At 39.5% G+C, this 19772-nt stretch overlaps 2 protein-coding genes across 2 annotated transcripts; one reads left to right on the top strand and one right to left on the bottom strand.

The window, feature by feature from the left end:
• Positions 1–257: 257 nt before the first annotated feature.
• On the top strand, positions 258–11943 carry fbxw5 (F-box and WD repeat domain containing 5; the record flags this gene model as incomplete). The annotated part of the gene is made up of 10 exons (XM_079234807.1): positions 258–444; positions 586–743; positions 1991–2174; positions 2319–2467; positions 2576–2890; positions 2989–3172; positions 3268–3415; positions 3557–3769; positions 4252–4542; positions 11848–11943. The coding sequence occupies 9 exons, from the start codon at positions 258–260 to the stop codon at positions 4535–4537; spliced, it is 1824 nt and encodes a 607-aa protein (XP_079090933.1). The 3' UTR covers positions 4538–4542; positions 11848–11943.
• Positions 7979–17098, bottom strand: traf2b (Tnf receptor-associated factor 2b). Its single transcript, XM_079234809.1, has 10 exons — positions 16910–17098; positions 15960–16038; positions 15627–15725; positions 13434–13595; positions 13266–13340; positions 12707–12781; positions 11828–12052; positions 11426–11729; positions 11012–11160; positions 7979–10922 (listed from the first exon to the last, which is right to left on the bottom strand). Exons 1-10 carry the CDS (start codon positions 17083–17085, stop codon positions 10704–10706), a joined length of 1563 nt encoding a protein of 520 aa, XP_079090935.1. The 5' UTR covers positions 17086–17098; the 3' UTR covers positions 7979–10703.
• Between the last annotated feature and the right edge of the window lie 2674 nt (positions 17099–19772).

The raw sequence follows: 19772 nt of genomic DNA, 5'->3' as shown, positions 1-19772 counted from the left end.
TTTAACATCTGAAATAAAATAAAACGTTTCAAACTTATTGGTGGAATATAATGGATAATGGTAAAAAACAAATACTGATTAAAAAAAAAAAAGGCTACGTCTTGCAAAACCAGTAATCAGAGTCGAGTGCATCTAATCAGATTTGAGTTCAGGTCATGGCTTCATTATTTTAACATCCGTAGAGCTACTTAAGGGGAAACTAAACATTACATCACCTCCATGTCTTGTGATGTGTGTGTTGTACACAGGATGTTAGGATGGAGTGTGTCCCAGTCCTGCCGGACAGCCTGGTGTTGGAGATCTTCCTGCATCTTTCCCATGATGCCTTGCTTACAGCAGGTCTGACCTGCAGACAGTGGCTGGCTGTCTCCAGAGATGAGTTCCTTTGGAGGGGGCTGTTTTACAGCTACTACCGCATCCCACGTCCTGTACCCCGACACCCAGGTAAATCATCATTTGTTTAGAAGAAGAAATCAAAGTTGGTTTCATTCTGTATAAAACAAACAAAAACATTAAAACCAGCTTTGAGTATAGATATTGAGAGGCCAGTTGCCGGTTTAGATAACCTGATCTTCCTTTGTGCAGCGGCGGTGTCATGGTACAGGGAGTTCAGGCGCCTGTTTGACTGTATCCCCTGCGTGGAGGTTCAGACGCTGAGAGAGCACACTGACCAAGTCCTCCACCTGGCTTTTTCTCACAGGGGTCACCGCTTCTCCTCCTGCTCCAAAGACTGCACCGTTAAGGTAGGGATTACAAGGTTATTGAGGTTACCTTCGTCCCGGATCTTTTATTCTTACTTTCTACCAGCGTGACAAGTGATTTGGTGACTTAACTTCAGTAGGGATTTTCTTTTCTCTGCTTAACTGGTAGTCTGGCTTTAAAGTAGGCCCACATACTTTAGGGCCTAAGTGAGCTTCAACAAGTGAACCTAAAAAATGTCTTTTCCACACGTTGCCTCTCAGACTCAGACTGTTACATGTGTGTTTTGCAAAAGTCCAAATAATCTCTTTGTGTTCTTATTTATTGCCCTGTTTATTTCTCCAGGTTTTAAATACCTTTTATGAGTCTCATTAGAATGTTAAATCTTAATTCAATCATATTTTTTAAATGTTGGAGCCTGTCTGCTGGGAAGCAGCTCGGCTGGTGAATTAGAGACCCGCAAAACAGGTGATTGACCCAATCAATAGTTTGGCAAAAATAAGGTCAGACTGAAAGTAACCATAACCATTATTATCTAGTCACTTCCTGGGCGCCTGTTCTTTGTACATGGATGACTGAGCTGTTATAATGCTGATGATTTGACATGAGTCTGGATTTCTTGGTTCTTTGAAGCTGGTTTAAAATGAAAGCAACAAGTGATGAAACGCAAACAATTTGCTTGCTTTCTCAGATTTAAAATAAAAAAATGTAATATATATTCATGGTTTTAGATGAGAACATGCAGGTTATTGAGAACTCATTATGATCTGTTTGTGTGAGAGTTGCCTATCCATGGAACAATGTACAAAACAAAAACAAATCCAAATTCAGTTTCAGATACTGAGAGAAAAAGACAAAAACTGAACTACAAGATTCTGAGTTTTAAAAGACCAAGAGAGCCAGAGCATGTGGCATTTAATTCAACACTAACCTGAGGAATGTATCATTTGAACACTGATAAATTATTAACTCGCTTTGCTGAAAATTGTTTATGCGACTGCTGCTGTTGAGAAACTTTAGTACGGTTTCATTTTCATAGCAGGTTTCTGATTATCACTGTCTCCTGCATGTCCATTGGAGCTCCCTGATTAGCAGATTTCCATGTTAAGGAAACTTTCAGTTGACAGGAGTAAGCAGGAACCTCTGGTTACATATAGATGCAATTACAATAAACCCTCTTTATGAATAGTAAATTCTCTGACCCCCTAAATGTGTCACCACTATCAGCTGTCGTCCTCCTTATCATCCACTCACTTCTTTCCAAACCTGTCACCTGGCTTCTTGTGTGCAGCTATGGGACACGGAGCGGCTAGACGGTAATATCGCGATGGTGCACAGCTCCAGCATGCGGCAGTTTAACTGGGGCTACACCCAGTTCTCCCAGTTCAACGCTGACGACACACTGCTGCTTGTGTCGGGTGTCTATCTGGGCCCACACCACTCCTCGTCTGGGGAAATCGCTGTCATCAGTCTGGGTAGGAACAAAAAAACATCCCACAGTCAAAACAGTCATCGTGTGCTGTTTCCTGTTGATGTTTCTTGAAGTTATTTTTTGTTTTCAATTGCATATTTGATCTTTTTAAACTCTTCCATCCCCCCCTTGTCTTTAAACACTGCAGACAATTACACACTGCTGTCGCGTGTGAGGAACAAGCCGTACGATGTGTTTGGCTGCTGGCTGAATGAGACCCACCTGATCTCTGGGAACTTGCACTGGATCGGCAACATGACGTCCTGCTCTGTGCTCTGGCTCAACAAAGCCTTCCAGGTGAGACCGAGCGCAGCAGCTGAAGTCTGTGAAAAACACGTATTGCTTGAGAACAAAAACAACACACTCAACGTCTCTCCTCTTCCCCCTTTACCTTTTCACCGGCAGGATGTTGAATCGGAGAACGTCAACGTAGTCAAGCGCCTTTTCAAGATCCAGAACGTCAACGCCAGCACCATCCGCACGGTGATGGTGGCCCACTGCCGCCGTCACGACACACCGGACTTGCTGCTGGACTACGAGGCCCAGTCCCAGGCTCGGAGGCAGAAAGGGCAGCAGCAGCAGCACCAGCCACTCCTCTTTGATCTGGGAACCTCCGGCAGCGAGGAAGAAGATGAGGAAGCGGAGAAGGGCGATGAAGCAAGGCTTCCCACTGCTCGCTTGGCTCAGCCCTCCATCTCAGGCATGGAGCACGTTATACAGGTGAGGTGGATGTCAAACTCGAGGCCTGTTGATGCTTTTTTTCAATTCATACTGTTCTTTATTACGCCGCTTTTTATGCTTCTCTTCCTCCCTGTTAGAGTTGTAAAACTGCAGGGCGCACGGAGTTGGCGATTGAGAATCATGTGGCGAAGATAATGGGCAAAGCCCACACGAAGGCCCCCGAGCCCAGCCCAATGGGGCCCTCGGAGCCCGGAGAGGAAGAGGACAAAACGTACTTACTCTTCACCACCGGCAGCCTTACATACTCCCCTCACCAGATCGGTAAGATTGCTCAGAAATATAGCCTGAATTTTTGAAACTTTGCTTCCACACAATGCCGTCAGGCGTCTCATGCGGTCCTCTTCGTCTCTTTCTAGGTATTAAGCGGATCAAGCCTGACCAGATGACCACTTGTGGTCCTGTACTCGGGGAAGAGCGGAGTTCAGATGAGTTTTTTGATTCCCTAGACCATGTTATTGATATCCATGGACACATCATTGGGATGGGCCTTTCTCCAGACCACAGGTAATACAATATGTATAGATTCAGTGGGCTCACATTCATGTGGGCTCACATTCATGAACTGGGATAGCGACTGTGACATTCATGGCCAAATTTTGATTACGTATGTCATCATAAATGTACTCCTTTCCTTTGGTTCATCAGGTACCTTTATGTGAATAGCCGGGCTTGGCCAGCCGGGTGTGTGATCTCTGACCCCATGTCTCCTCCTCCCATTGCCGAGGAGATCGACTTGCATGTCATCGATCTGAAGAGTTTGAGAGAGGAGAGGAGGAGCCTCCGCGCTCACCGAGCCTTCACGCCTAACGATGAGTGCTTCTTCATCTTCCTTGACGTCAGCAGGGACTTTGTTGCCAGGTGGGTGACCAAAGACCAGCTTTCCCATACGCAGCACTCACCTTTAATGTGCCTCTGTTTTGCCATAAAGTCGTCATGTCTGATAAGGGAAGTGATGCAGTAATGTCAACACAAAACTCCTGTTGTAAAAACATCTGTGTTTCCATACTGGAATATTGTGTGGACAGATGCATCACAGTGCTCCTGTATTTACATGTGGCGGCAATTCTTTTTACCATCCGTTGTCGTGTAAATGTAGTTTAAAAATGATGTAAACTTGCGGCTTGTTTGAAAGAAGGAAGCTGCCATCATCTCAGGAACAGCTTCGGCAATTTACTCATTGTTTCTAAAGCAGCATACGCTTGCAGAAAAATGTATAATTAAATCATTTTGTGTTGCAGCCCTACTAATAACAGCCTGACGCAAGTGCTTTGACAAAAAATTTGCAATAATTATATCACGAAGGCTTCTGCTGACTCGCGTCTCTAATCTCCTCCCTGTAGTGGAGCAGAGGACAAGCATGGCTACATCTGGGACCGTCATTACAACATCTGTCTGGCACGCCTGGCACACGACGACGTGGTGAACTCGGTAGCGTTCAGCCCCGCTGACCAGGAGCTGCTGCTGTCTGCGAGCGATGACTCTACCATTAAGGTGTGGCGTTCACCGCGCATGGTCCGCATGGCGCAGGCCCCCACCCGGCCGCTGAGGCCCCGCAGCCTTCTGCCGTCCTGGCTGAGCCGCAACAAGAACTCCACGCCTGCCAGCAGTGTGAATGGGAAACCATGAGTCAGGTTGGAAAACATTTGCAGTGGGACGGAGACGGGGGGAGGAAGTTTGATCTTTTTCCTGTGGTGTGAATATATATATATATATATATGTATATATATATATATATATACATATATATATATATATGTATATATATACACTCCATGTATATGTAAAGTGTGGTTAAAGTCGGTGGTTTTGCTTGAGGTCATGGTGTTGTGACACACAGCAGCGCTAAGTGTCTTTAGCTAACAGGAGACGGGACGTGACTCGGGGTCGGACACGAGAGAGCGCTGTCGCATCGGCGAAGGAGAGAAATCCCCACTTCCTGTTGTTCTGTTGACAGGAGTGGTATGAAATGTTCTCACAGGTAGAGATAGTGTAGAGCTGACACCTAATAAGACGGACGTCCACACGTGTTACTCAAGCGATGGTGTTTGTCTGTTTTTTATCTGTAGCCATTGCGTTTGAACCGGTCAGGACTCGTCTGCACTTGAGGTGTAAATGTACGTGACGTCCCGCAGACACAAAATCTCGTGATCGCGGCTGTCATGGACGGCTCGTCGGAGGCAAAGTGCTGTAACTGAGAATTACGTCACAAATGTATTCTCTTATTAATGGATATGTCCAATTGATGTTTTGAGTATGAACACCCTAGAATTAATTTTTCAGATAATTATCAAACTATTTAAAACCAAAAGGTTTTAAAGACAACCTTTCGCTGCTTTTGATGCAGTCAGCCTTGGTTTTTTATTATTTCCCATCCCATTGTTTGTGTCCCATAAATGATCGATACCTCTATTCAAAGTAGAATTATTAAGTAACTTAATCTAGAAGATTCGATGAGGAACAGTTGGCGTGAAGCATGACTGAACAAAAAAATGTTGTTTGAGTAGCTTATTGTTATTTGGACCTATACTATGTAGAAATGTATTTATACACCTTTATTAATTTGTAGCATAAAAATGCCCCCTTTTCATTTTGTCAAGTTCACTTCAGGCGACAGATGAATCAGAAATTGATGTCTCCCGGCTATTTTTTATTTAAGAAAAAACCCTGCAGATGGATCACAAGAGCCCTTCTGAGTATAACTATAACTATTATATTTAAGTTGTAGATATGTTGGAAGAACAGATTATACATCAAGAACAATAAATAAAAACATCTATTTCCTCACAATTTCAAGTCACAGAATTGTCACCTCATTAAGCTCATGATAAATGTGTGTAGCACTCCTTAAACGTACCACAGGACATATTTGTCTGATATTAGATTTATTTAAAAGGACAACCAATGATGCACAAATATTTAAAGTGCTCGTAAAGATCAATATCACCTAGTAGGACAGGGACATAGAGATGAATAGAAGAGGAAGAGCAAACCTGCCTCTTCAAAACCCTGAGCATAACATCCGTTTATTGTTTAGGCTTTAAGAGTCTTTAAATGTTTGTGTGTACACACAGGTTACCTCTTTACTTCCAATCATACTTCTGTCCTCTTCTATCGATGAAGGAACTGAGTCAAACAAAAGCAAAACAACAAATTTATGCACAAGAAATTGACCGTGACGCTTGTTTTTCAGTTGCAGTTTAAGCAGCACGAGGTTCAGGTACTTTTGTCGATTTTTGGAGATTTTCCTGCTGAGGGAAGTTGTGACTGATCATAAACAACAACAACAACAACAACAACAACACTTTAATCATGACGAGAGGTCGGCTCATTGCCTGGCCAAAGTTAAATGGTTGCATTTTCATGAAAAATGTAACAATATTTTCCATGTTTGAAATGTGTGTAATAAGTCATGAACTTTTTCCTTGGCTCCCTTTGACAGCTGTAGCTCCATTTTGTTAATTGTGTTTCCTGTCGTCGAAAGTCATTTTCAAACTCCCCTGAATAAAAATAAAAAGCATGCCTTGAAAGGCTCGTCTGCTAAAGTGTCGCATTATATTACTTTTTTGTATCACTAATTAAAGAACAACTCTACTCCATGACTTATGATATACTATATAATGACGTTTTGTGACATACTATACTACGAATTCTTCTGTCTTTTTTAAAGACATTCTATAATATGGCAATTTTTCTGACTCTTAAACTATACTGTACAATTTCATTTCATGACATTATTTATAATAAATAACTGATATTTTCACAACATACTATACTATGACTTTTTAAGACTTCCTAATGACATACTGTAGCATTTTAATTACTTTTTTTGACATACTATACTATGACAATTCTTTGCAATGTTTATGACGTACTATAAAATGATATTTTCATGACACAATTAACTATGGATTTATTTCTATGAGAGTTGTTTATTACACACTATACTATGACTTATTTGAATTTATTTTGTGTACTATACTATAACCTTTCTTGACATATAAAATAAACCTTTTTGTGACTTAATATAACATATTATTCCATGACTTTTTTTTAATGACAAACTAAGTTGATTTACTTCCCATTGTGACAACCCCTCCTTTCCACCAGGGGGCAGTGTCCTGTTTTCCTGCCCTTTGTCTTGCAGGATGTTGAACATCTGCTGATGAACCCCACTCCAGCTGGTTTTGTTCAACACCTAAACTTTTCATAAAAAACATATTATGAACATAACAATATTTGTGGCTTTTTATGACTTACTGTACTGTGACATGTTTTGTGACTTTTTGACATAAACTATTTCTGTGACTGGTTAGACATACTATACTATGACTTTTGAAAAATACTATACTATTACTTTTGAAAATGTATTTTCATCACATACTATATGGACTATACTATGACCTTTTATGGCATTTTTTTTATATAGTTTGTATTTTTTACTATCTTTTATACAACTTTTTGTGACCTACTTATTCAGGACTACTTTTTTTTCCAACATACTACAGCATAGCTTTAAAAAAAAGTTTCATAACATACTACACTGATTTATGGCATTTGAATGGCACGCTGTACTAAAATGATTTTAATGACATGTTTATATGGCATATTATTATGAATTATTTGTTATGACCATCTACTATGATTTTTTTTAATTACATTTTTTGTAACCTATTATACGATGATGTTTTAATTAAATTAAAAAACATACTATTCTATGACTACATGGCATTTTAAATGGCGTGTTTTACAATTATTTTTAAAGACATTTTAGTCTTTAGTATTCTATTATTTTTTTAATGCATGCCATACTTTCTCATTTTTATAACTTTACTTTAGATACTATGATTTTTTTTTTTTTTTACAACATACTATGCTTTGTTTTTTCTTGAAATACGATACTACGGCTTCTTATTACTTTTTCCGGCATATACTACGACTACGATGCTTATCTTGATTTATTTGGTCTTAATGCAATGTGCAGCTGAGGCTGATGGGAATGTCAATAGTCTTGCAGGTCATAAACAAGGATTGGAAGAATTGAAATGAGGTAGCTTGTTTCTTCAGGCATATGCTTTATTACACACCTTGTTATTCACAAACAATATATTTTACTTTTGCATAATGATGCAGTTTTGACCAACATTAGTCAAAAGTACATTTGTTATTTGACAGACCTCTCGTCTTTTAAGACGAGCCTGAAAGACGCTCAGTAAATTAGCATTCATCATGAGGGTGTGGATGTTTGACTTGAACTCAATATAATGTGTCCACGAGGTATGTGTGCGAAAAGGCTTTTACAAAGGAAGTAACATGCAACTAAGAACGAAACAAATTGTTTTCTCACATTCTACCTCCGGATCTGCAAATGCTGAGCTGTGAACAAAACCTGATTTTCAGTTTCTCAGGAAGATAACAAATAATTTGTGTTGTTGCTATAATGTACACAAAATACATGTTTCAAACAATCTGTGAATCTGAGGTAGGATATTGACAATGGATATCAGTAGTGCTTTGAATCATCTTGTAAACAAGTTTTTTGTTTGTTTGTTGACAGTTTACTACAGAAACAGCAAAACAGGAATATACAAAATACACAAATAACTGGGTTATCATAGAGCCTCCCACACCATGTTGTGACATTGTGGTTTATGGTTTTGACTCTAGTGACGTGGTTGTTATTTTTGAAAGGTTATTCCGTGAAGTGGGTCGTTACCGACACGTCTCTTCACTCTGTAGCAGACGGCACTGGAAGGTTTCACAGAAAAACATAAAAATACCTCCGACGCCCACGGGGGAAATATTCATGTGACTATTTAGGAAAATCATCAGATAAAGGGATAATCTGGTTCTTGGGATATTTTTTATTTTAAGCCCATTTATGACACATTATCAATGATTTCTAGAAATATTATATGATAGTTCAAAGAACTCATCTGTACTATAACCTTAATCTAAACTGTGTTTATGCTGCTGGCTATATTCAAGATGAATCAAAGGTGCTCTATAGTTTAAAAGTTAAAGGTATTTTCTCTAGTATAGTGCTCTAATTAGTATTTTCAATATTGATTAATATACAGATTATGTTATTATATGAACAATGACAATTAGCATACGATTCCCTTTAAGCCCAAGATGAATATATTATATAATAGGTAAACAAAAGTATACAACCCCAAAGATTTTCTGTTTTCGATTACAATTTTCTGTTGATCATCCTTTCCCCCCCCCGCTGTATATTCATAATGACAAAATATGGAATGTTTCTAACTAGCAGTGAACATGACATCACACTTATAAGTGCATATAAAAAACAATTAGACAAAAACAGGAATAAATGTCAAATTAATTCACTATAGTACTTTATTATAATCAATTACGTCAAAGTAGTTCCCTAAAGGAGTTGTGTTTAACATTCGGCGCATTAATAAAGCATATATACGTATACACACATTCATATGTATATATGTATTCATATTCTATAGTAAAGCACTTGCATAAAGGGGAAATAAAATCAATTACATTTTTTGGCTTAATCCTAATAAATATGCATAGATTAATATGAAGGAAGCATGTATAATAAGATTATAATGTGAATATAATATAGGGTGAATATTAGTTAAGGATTTCTACTTTTTTTTTTACTATATTAAGATGATATGAATGTAAATAAAAACCATCCAGAACTTAAGTACTTAAAACAAGGATATATTATCTAATTAAAAAATTAATTTGTCTGTTCCATACGAGTACATTTCAACATGGCCTGGTGCAGTAGAGTACAAGACACGCCTCCTCACATGGGGGCAGTATTAGATGTTAAGAGCTCATAGTCACTGGATTTAAATGCTTCTATTTACATAGAATGACTTCAAAATATCCTGCAAAAGTTGAAAGGGAAATTTCCACCTGCGAGAGATGGATTTGTCCCATGTTTGACCCGGTTTTGAAATACCACATAATGCAGTGCGGAGTACTGAGTCTTCTAATTATTATAAAATAGCATATACTATATAGAAAGTATTTGATACAAATATGTGTTATATGATTTAGTTGTAAGTTCTGAGGTTTCATTTGGATGCCAGCAGGGTCCTATGAAGATGACAGATGATTAACCTCTTTTCTCAAGACAGAGGTATTTAAATAAGCAGCTCCTAAAGTGGCAATCCTTAAGATTTCCGTGTTGGTTGATTTAGAATTTCTATGAATGAAAACAATGGCATTGTGCTCAGAGTTTAGCAGCCAGGATTTATTTTGGGTGCTTCCAAAATGTACATTTTTTTGTGTGTATAAAATGCTGTAATACAGCATTTTCTCCCCCAGTAACGTCACCACAGACACCCAGTTTATAATATTGCACATATTTTTAAGATTGCCACTTTAATGTTCCTAAAACTCAAAGCTTACTATTTTAAGCACTTCACCTCAACTCCTGCTGACATCTTTAAACTGAAGTACTAACTTGTTATGTCATTTAAGTACTGCCAAAGTCTTAACTTTACAATACATTGATCTGTATTAGCTAAACTTCCATAAAGCGGCGTTAGCTCAGATTAATGGTATCACGAAACATCACAGATCCACCATGTGATTGTCATCAAGTGTCACATTATGAAGGATGCACAAGGTTGTGTTCATTCTTATTGTATAGTTTAGATATAATGTAATATTAAAGTCATATTATATATATAATTCATTATATATACTTTCATAATAACAAAAAAAAAAAAAAAAAAGGTGTATCCTTCCATATGTATGTATTTCTGCCCTGGTGTATCCTTCCACAGACTACACCTTACAAGCCTGTGAGGTCTACAATAGCTTTGATGAAGATGGTATCATCTCTCAGATACGGACTCTTGCCGGCCAGTTTGGCCAGCGGGCAGAAGAGCGGGCAGCCGCTGGCAATGTTCATCTCACTGATCGGCCGCTGAAAGGAGGTGGAGGTGACGTCAGGGCGGAAAGCATCGATGATGTGCTCCCTGTTGTTTTGATCCAAGAGCATGAGCGTCACCTGGGGAAAGAGGAGGTCGTTTTGAGCTATTTGTCGTGGCGTCTGTGGATTAAAATGGGTCAAAAGATTGTTTTTAAAAGTGTTGCTACCTTCTGGCTGAACGGCCATTTGAGCAGAGCGTCACACTTTCCCCTCATGACGACGAAGAACAGCGAGAGGTGAGTTCCTCGACCCGTCCCGTCGCCGTTCAAATACAGCCTCAGACACATCTTGTAACCGTATTTGCTGGAATAAAACGCTGCGAGGAGAAAAAAGAAAATCCAGCTTAAAACAGTATCATGTGAGAAACAGTATCATGTGAGAATAGGAGTGACATGTTCACTCCCTCAAGGACAACAAGGGTGGAGTGAAGTGAAATTCCCCTCGACTGCACGCCAACACGTCATGCAAGCCACATGATCTCAGCTCACTCAGATTCAAAAACAACCTTTTTATCTGACACATGATACATTATGTGTACAGAAGACGACTGAAAGGGACGGGGAGAGACTGCGTCTTCTTACCTGGTGAGAACATCGCAGGCGTTCGACCGGCCACAGCATCCTGTCTGCGGCGAGCGAAGTCAGAGACTTTCCACACGAATATCCCGTCGTAGGTGCAGAACTGGAGTTCTCTCAACAGCTGTTCGGTTTCAGACAGCTGCAAGTCTCTCATAGAGACCGTCCGCTCTAGCTGACGCATTTTATTGGAGAGGTTTTCAATCTTCTCCTGGTCTAATCGATGCTGATGCGAGAAAGCCTCCAACGTAACGGAGTTGCGCTCCACCTCTCGGTTCAAGACACAAACAATGTTTTCTAAAGCGTTCACCTGTCAAAAGAACAACAACAACAAATACATTTAGATCCTCATTCAGAATCTATAAACATTAGCAGGCAGCAAAGAGCTTTAAAGCCATTGAGACTCGCCTTTTTTTCCACATCCACAGACTGCATGGAGGCTGCAGCTCCGGTGCCCATAGAGACTCCCTCCTCAGGAGCCCTGTACAGGCCCAGACCGGAGTCCTCCTGCCACTCCCCTGGACCCGGAGCATCGGCACGCGTCCGGGACACTGACAGCACCATGGGCAGCAGCAGACGCAAGTGCTCCATGGTGCTGCTGTGCTCATGGTCGCCGAGCTTCCCGTTCTCCATCTGAGAAGCACAACAGCGCTTATTGAGACACTATTGTCATTTAAACACGACTGAACCTTTTTAAACGGCAGGACATAAATGATGTTACTTTTCAGGAGAGTAAAAGTTTGTCCATCTGTTTCAATGACAAAAATGCTTTGAATTAAATGTATTTATTATATAAATCAATTATTATACATTTTATATTGTGAAATAGGCAATTTTTAATCATTTCTCAATAATTCATATTTTTTGCACCAATGCTCATGAATATTTGAAGAAAAAAAAAATCATTGTGATAATGAAAATTCTTTTTTAACGTAAATGCATAACAGTAACACACTTAAAATATTAACTTTATATATTATCATATATCATATCATATATAACATATTTAATAAGCAACAATAAATATTTAAGTTCAGGAACAATTATTGAATTAATATTGATTAAGGGTTTAACAGTTAAAAACCCATCTGATCGGCTACATCAACTAAATATGAAGCGAACATCAGAGGGCATTTAGTGTGGCATACAGACTGGAGGCCGATGACAGAGAGCTAGCCACCCTCCAAAAATAGTATTTGAATCAATGTTTTTGTGGACCTACTTCAATAAAAAGTAAAGGAATAAATAAACTTTAGGCAGTATATTTGATTAGATTACCGTACATACCACATATTTACAGCCCACATCACTGAATGGACAGGCAGTCTTTGACTTGGCACATTGTTTGCTGTGGTCATTGAACTGAAGGTAAAGAAGAAAATATAGTTATGAGTCGGTGGACCAACTCCAAACACAAACAGTGCATCAACTTGAAACAGAAAGATGAAAGTGAAGTACAGGATTATGTCAGACAGGAACTAGTGGTCATAAAGGGAAGTCTGCCCCCATTAAAAATAAAACTTTCACTCTTGTGGAATTCACATGCATCTAGTTTCATGGAATATTTACTGTAACTTGTTCTGTGTTTTCATGTGTTTTGTCTATCATTCAGGGACAGGTGTTGCATGTTTGCTTAAGATATGAATGCTCTCTGTAGCATTCAGTGACTATTCTATGCTGAGGTACAGTATAAACAAGCTACCTGTCACCTTATAGTTTTATTTTAGCAGTACAACCTGGTCATAACGTTGTCAAGCATTAACATGCAGATTATTTTAAAAACCACTTCACTCCAAAAAGGAATCAATACTGAAAGTTGAAGCGTACTTTGAGGAGCAGCACTAACCCTTTCTCTTGGGATCTTCTTCTTGCCACAGTCCTTGCATTGTAAGGGGAACTTTAAACAGATCTCATCATGGGCCTGAAATACACCAAGCAGGAGCAGGAGAATATTATTTTGTGTCCATGTAAACAAACATCAACTGTTTTACACTCAATAATCTCCATCTCTCACCTTGATTTCTTTAAAGTTAAAGGTCGTTTTGCAGTATTTACAGTTGAGCGTTCGTGCTTCACATTCTCTCTCATTGTGTCGGTCCTTCTCCGTTCGGAGGATTGAGGTTTGGCAGGCCTCGCACTGTATCCTTTCAAATTCACAGCGGCCTTCATGCTGAGCCTAAAGATGGAGGACAGATTCTATTATTACTACGTTCTCACTGCCTGCACGGGTCTGGTATTCATTGTGATTTTAGGATGATATCAAAGAAAGGCAGTTGGTGTTACAGCATCATTGCGTGCAAATGGTGTAATTTGCACGGTGGCTGAACAAGCATGCCACAAAAGCTTTTCAGTTTGTTTTATATGAAGATGGCACACCCTTGGCAATCATTGTTAAAATGAATTCTATGAACAAATGTACGTGCCAGATACGCCTGCATGTTAGCATGTGTGGTACAGGATGTCCTGACAGCAGAAATGTGGAAAAACAAAACCATTAATCTGATTCATCTCCAGTGTATAAAAAGCACATGAAGGGTCACCACAGTGCACTTCATTACAAAAGGGATAATAAGTTACTATAATTAAGTCATTTTTTTGGTGTAATTATAATGTTCTTCCTGTAATTAAATTAGCAGAAATATTCTGAGATGTAGATGTTAATTATTTGTACTATATGATTGTTAAAACACAAAATGATATAAAAGCCGTGAGATTTTTTCTAAAACATCTTGAAACAAACCAAACAGAAACGTCAGAGCATAAATAAATGAAAGTACAAAAAACAGCACACACAAAAAAAAAGTGAAGTGTGACAATACATTACTTGGAAGAAAACTTAAAAAATATTTTTTGAAAAAGGCCAGGTAATGAAAGGGGCGGACCGATAAGTGACGTTTTAGACAAGGAAGTGATTCTCTTTCATAATGACTACCAACAGCACACTGGAGTGACCGAGCACACCGCAGGTAGGTTAGCCCGCTTTTCGCTTTGACTGCTCACATTTCAGACATGCTACACTGGAAAATCTCAAACCGAATATGAATCATCCATACCGCACCACTCTGACACCACGTTTAGTCTATTTTTCCAGTTACTTTCGGGTGCGTATGGAAAGATCGGCACTGCCGTTAGCTAGCCAAACAAAAGACGGCTGCCCACTAACATGTACCCACATGTTAGCGGGACATCTGTGGGCGGCCATCTTTTACACAGCTTGGTAATCATTTCTTGAGAACTGAAATCCAATTATAGCACACTTTGACCACATGGTCAATAAAAGGGAGGATGTGTTTCTTTACAGTGGCAGCAAGCTAACCAGTCAGAGCCGCATTTGCAAATCAAGCAAATATAATCTCCAGCATCAGCTTGGTGCTCTCATTGTAAATATCCCCTGCCATCACATCGTTTCAACATTTCCTGTGTAACGTCTGATCTAGATTGGTTTCACATTACAGTTAAGTAAAACCCCAAACAGACAGACAGCACCACAAACATCCCCTTTCAACTATTTACTCAACCTAAGTTGCCCCACACATATTTACAGTGGAAACAAAACTAAAAAGAGATGGCCCTCACTCTAACACAAGGACTCTAGGCAACTTGTGATTCACATGGGGCTTTTCTGTGATTATACAAACCAGTCAGTCTGCTGAATGTGGTTGTTTGTCTGAAGGAGTTCCTTTTAAATATAATTACCACCGAGTATAAATGACTTAATTACTTAAAGTAGTTCCCTTGTGAACTAGTGCAGCCTAACTCTAGTTTCATGGTCATGTAACTCTTTATCAGGAGTCAAACCTTAGTTTGAATGGCCTTTTATATCCTGGTACTTTCCCACTGAGTTATTGTTGTTATCTGAGCTGGTAACGTGGGGACTTTCCAGGCTGCATGTTAAGTTTTACTTCCTCTTTCTCAGCTTCTACAGCAATGCTGAGGTGCATGCAATACAACCACATGTTTAGCTGAACCGCTAGCCCACGGCTGCAGCAGAACAAATGTGACCCCGACACAAGAATGCAAAAGATAAGGGTCAGGGTAAACTCTCTGTGGTTGAGAAATATTCTAACAGAATACTGACAGAACAGGTTTGGGTGGAACAAACCGACACTCGTACACGGTTAATCTGGGCCGGTGTAGACAATCACTCAAGAAGAAAGCAGTAAGCCCACCCACTGGGACAACATAAAAGCTGAACTTAATACTTCACCTCATACTCTTTTATTGAGCCCGTCCAATCACAGCCCTGGTTCAAACACCTGGCAGGCAGACTTGCTATTTCTCGACCGGCTGCATTGTCTGGAAATGCCTGGTGGGCGAACAAAGAACAGAGTGAGGGAAACTCATACAGCCAATAATTATAATATTCAACAGACATAAAAGGTTGCATTGTGTGCTGGTGTGGTGAAGGAAACTCCCATCGGACTAGTCATATTTCTATCGTTTGAATCAGAGTGGGAGTGAGGAATAGTATAAAGATTACTAAGAAGATGTGTCATAAAACAACAATGTTGGATGACAAATGATATACGTAATAACTTACCTCATTAGTATTGAGAATGGAAATAGGTTCCTCATATATCTCCTCTTGGCGGCAGGCTTCACAAGGCTTTGGCCCACAACTGATAAACAAAACAGGTTTGTGACTTTACCGAAAACAACAACAACTGGTAGGTTCTAGAAACCAGCAACAATTTCCTGCCGATTCATTATGGCAACAACTGCTGACCAGTATGGCCCACAGCTCAATTAGCTGACTCGTGAAAATAAAAAATACAACAGCAGTGAAAGAAGCGTGTAGCGCTGTACAAATAATGCAACCTTTCATGAGGTGTGGGAAATTCATGAAACTAAAAAAGAAGTTTAAGCTTTTTGATAGACTTGAATAACACACAAAACAAAAAGTACATATGGATTACATTATAACATGATGACATCTCATTTGGAGCAGAAGTGACATGTGAAACTACATTTCACATGTCAGGAAAGTCACGTGAAAATAACGTGATTTGGCTGTTGTGTGAATGTTGGAAGATTAGCAACATGAGACTTCATCACATACATGTTATTAATGTTCAGTTTAATACATGGGCTTATGTATAGTTGTTAAAATGATTACATTTCCTGTATTGTCACTTTATGCCTAACGCTACTGTCAAAGTATCATTAGACATAAGGTGATAGACCAATGTATCTGTTGTAAATTCCCAATGCACGAGTCAGTGACCAAAGAAGTAGAAAATAAATGGAGACCTTTAGAATGAGTCAGCATGGTCAGATCCTTGTGATTCACTGACTTCAGTAAAAAGAGTCCAGTCATGTGAGGGATGAGTCTGAATAAAGTAATTGATCTTGGGTGCAAAAAAATCCCCAGAGGTGAGCAGAGATAAGAACACAGGATGTGCTGAAGCGTGTCCGGTAAGAGGGAAGGATTAGGGGGTAAGGGGTTTGCATTGCACACGGCTGTAGGTGGTCTGAGGACCTCCAGTCTACCTGGTGAGCTGCTTGAAGCAGTGTACACAGAAGCGGTGGCCGCACTGAGCCTGGACCGGCTTCCTCAGGACCTGGAGACACTGCTGACATTTGTACTTATTCTCCATGGGCACCGACAGGACACTGAGCGGGATCCCTGGTAAAGAGTTGGGGCAGTCCAACGAGATTCGGTCCATTCTTCTCCATCAATCTGGTGCGATATCCTGTGAATGAATACGACACATAACAGCATTTAACAGTTAAACTTTGTTTTCGCTGACATATCCGTAATGACTGACATGCTTCCCTTAATTATTTGCCAGTATGTCAGAGTTACACATACTGGAAGTGTCAGCACATGGGAAATTCAGTAGTTGCACTGAAAGCAAAATATGGGCAGCATATGGAGAATGCCGTGACTGAACAATGGCCGCAAGTGTTTTCAACAGTCACAGGATTGAACATTGTTCAATAGGATTGAACAATGAGTATAAGGCTGATTCATCATTGTGAAACCTGTCATATCATGTCAAGTCAAGACAAGGCCAAATGATACTTGCATGTTGTAATACATGGAATGGTCATTATGTTATATATAGGGTTGGGTACCGAGAACCAACACGTCCGGTACCTACCGGACCGAAAAGCAACGCAGATTTCGGTGCTTCCTTCCGGTGCCTGAGCCGATTTAAATACTTTTTTTTTTACACTACTCTGTAATGTTGCTCGGTATATAGATACTAAAAAGGTAGCCGTAAGTTAAAAACGATAGGATTTTGATGTATCGATACTATTAAAATAGCGCGGATCAGAGCACACTCCTCCGCTCTCTGTTGTCCGCCTGCATGCAGAGCGGGGCTCGAGGGGGCGGGGCTTCCAGCGCTCACACAACACTCACAGCGCGCGCACACAGAGATCGCTGCAGACACGAGCACGAGCTTTTGAACTTCCGTCCTCGGCTTGCTGGAACAAATCTCTCAAGTTGATATTAATGATGACGTGTAGTCCAGTAAAGCAGCAGTTTGTAGAATCCAACAGTGTCTGTTCTGTTGCACCAGTCCAAATCAGGCCACCTGATGCTTGTGTCTGTTCTTTTTTTAAATATATATTGTTTATAGTTTGAAGTTAAAAGGTTTGAATCTGTAGTTTAAAGTCAAGTATATTTTGTATGTATTTATTTATATTTCTAGTATACTTTAAACAGTTAATATATTGTTCAATTTGAAGAAAAAAAATTGCCTTGGCAATAAAAAAGTATCGGTTCAGGCACCGGTATCGTTTTAAAAGTATCGGTTTAGCACCGGTATCGGAAAAAACCCAAACGATACCCATCCCTAGTTATATATGCAAATAACAAATGGTTTGCCCTTCCAAAGTGCTTTCCTTATTCACGAAGCAGACATAAGATCTGTGCAATTTCACTTGAGTTGTTGAGCTACAGATCTGTCCAAAAACATAAAAAAATGTTTTCTGTAAACTTATGAACACTTTCATTTACTGTTTAATTTTGTGTCAAACTACAACAAACGCAACAGAGCCCACCTAACACAGTTCAGGAGATGCATCCCAAACATAAAGCTGCTGGTCACAGGACCACTAGGGAGTCAATGTCAATCGGTCACTGTGTTTTTTCTCCCACGTTACGACATCAACATTTTAACGCTTCCAATCTTTCAAACTGTTGCAACAGGGCAGTGATGTCCAAGCGATGAGTCATGAACGTTACTTGCTACATTTTTGCAAACACTTGGTTTGAAACATGTGCACCATTCACTACTCAAAATATATACTTTATCACAGAGTTAGCAAAAGACTAATAATTGTGCCAGTGCTGCCATTTAGTACCGGTAGTTACTATTTTCTCTGCCCATAATATATGCAGAACAACATAATGCATAGATACATGTTGGGCGTGGTCCTAATATTGACTATAATAACCTTTTCTTGTGATATCTGTGCTTTATATGAAGTAAAAAAGGAAAATCGTAAATGCAACAATTGAAAGCCCTTATGTTTATGATGACAATATTCTTTGCTTTGGATCTTTGTACAGATCAAAAGAAGTCTCAAGAGTTTGCAAATATGTTGCATATATGTTGCCTTAGTAATGTTAAGTGCTACGAGGAGTGGTTGCATCAAGTCTTTTATGGTAATAAAACATTGTTACGCTGACCTTTACGAGTCAAAGCGCTTCTGGTTCAAATGTCAAATATCTACTCTGTTGCACTTTGGACGACACTAATCAGTATTCACAAAGGCTGAACGTTGAAGCCGTAACCTCTGTCACAATCGCTGCTACAAAGGTTGAAGAGAACTTGGCTAGAGATTCGTGAAAAGTCATAATCTTATCTCCTTATCAACGGTAAAGACAATAGAACGGAAAGGATAAGATCTCTCACAAGCTTCCTACTCAAATACAATGCAAGCATTGTTTATCAGATTAAGCTGGAAGTATTGCTGCCAGGAACCGAACACGTGTTCAACAATGGTGGCAGTTAAATGCAATACCATAGTCACAGTCTGCTACAATGAGCAGAGTAACAAGGTTGTGGTAGAACTACATTCATACAAGAAATATACACACTTTCAAGCCTTTATACGCATTTTATAAATGTCCACTATATGAATGTTTAATTTGTTTGTAATGGTGGTAAAACAAGTGTGGTGTGGTTTTCCCCAAAACCAGAAGATGTCACTATATATTGCCATTTAATCCATTAGTAATATGCACACAGCTGTTCTTGTCTGCCTGCAACAGTGCCTAATGGGCTAAGTAATACACACAGATGCAGAAAATTGTATGTTATGAGTGTGCATGCAAGCACAGTGTGCTGCATAACATATAGTTAATGTTAGTGTCTCAGGAAACTCTCCAAAGAATGTG

This window comes from Taurulus bubalis (assembly GCF_910589615.1).
Source record: "Taurulus bubalis genome assembly, chromosome: 19".
NCBI classification, from domain to species: Eukaryota; Metazoa; Chordata; class Actinopteri; order Perciformes; family Cottidae; genus Taurulus; species Taurulus bubalis.
The sequence above is the reverse complement of the archived record's forward strand: the minus strand, read 5'-3'. Positions and strand labels throughout refer to the sequence as shown.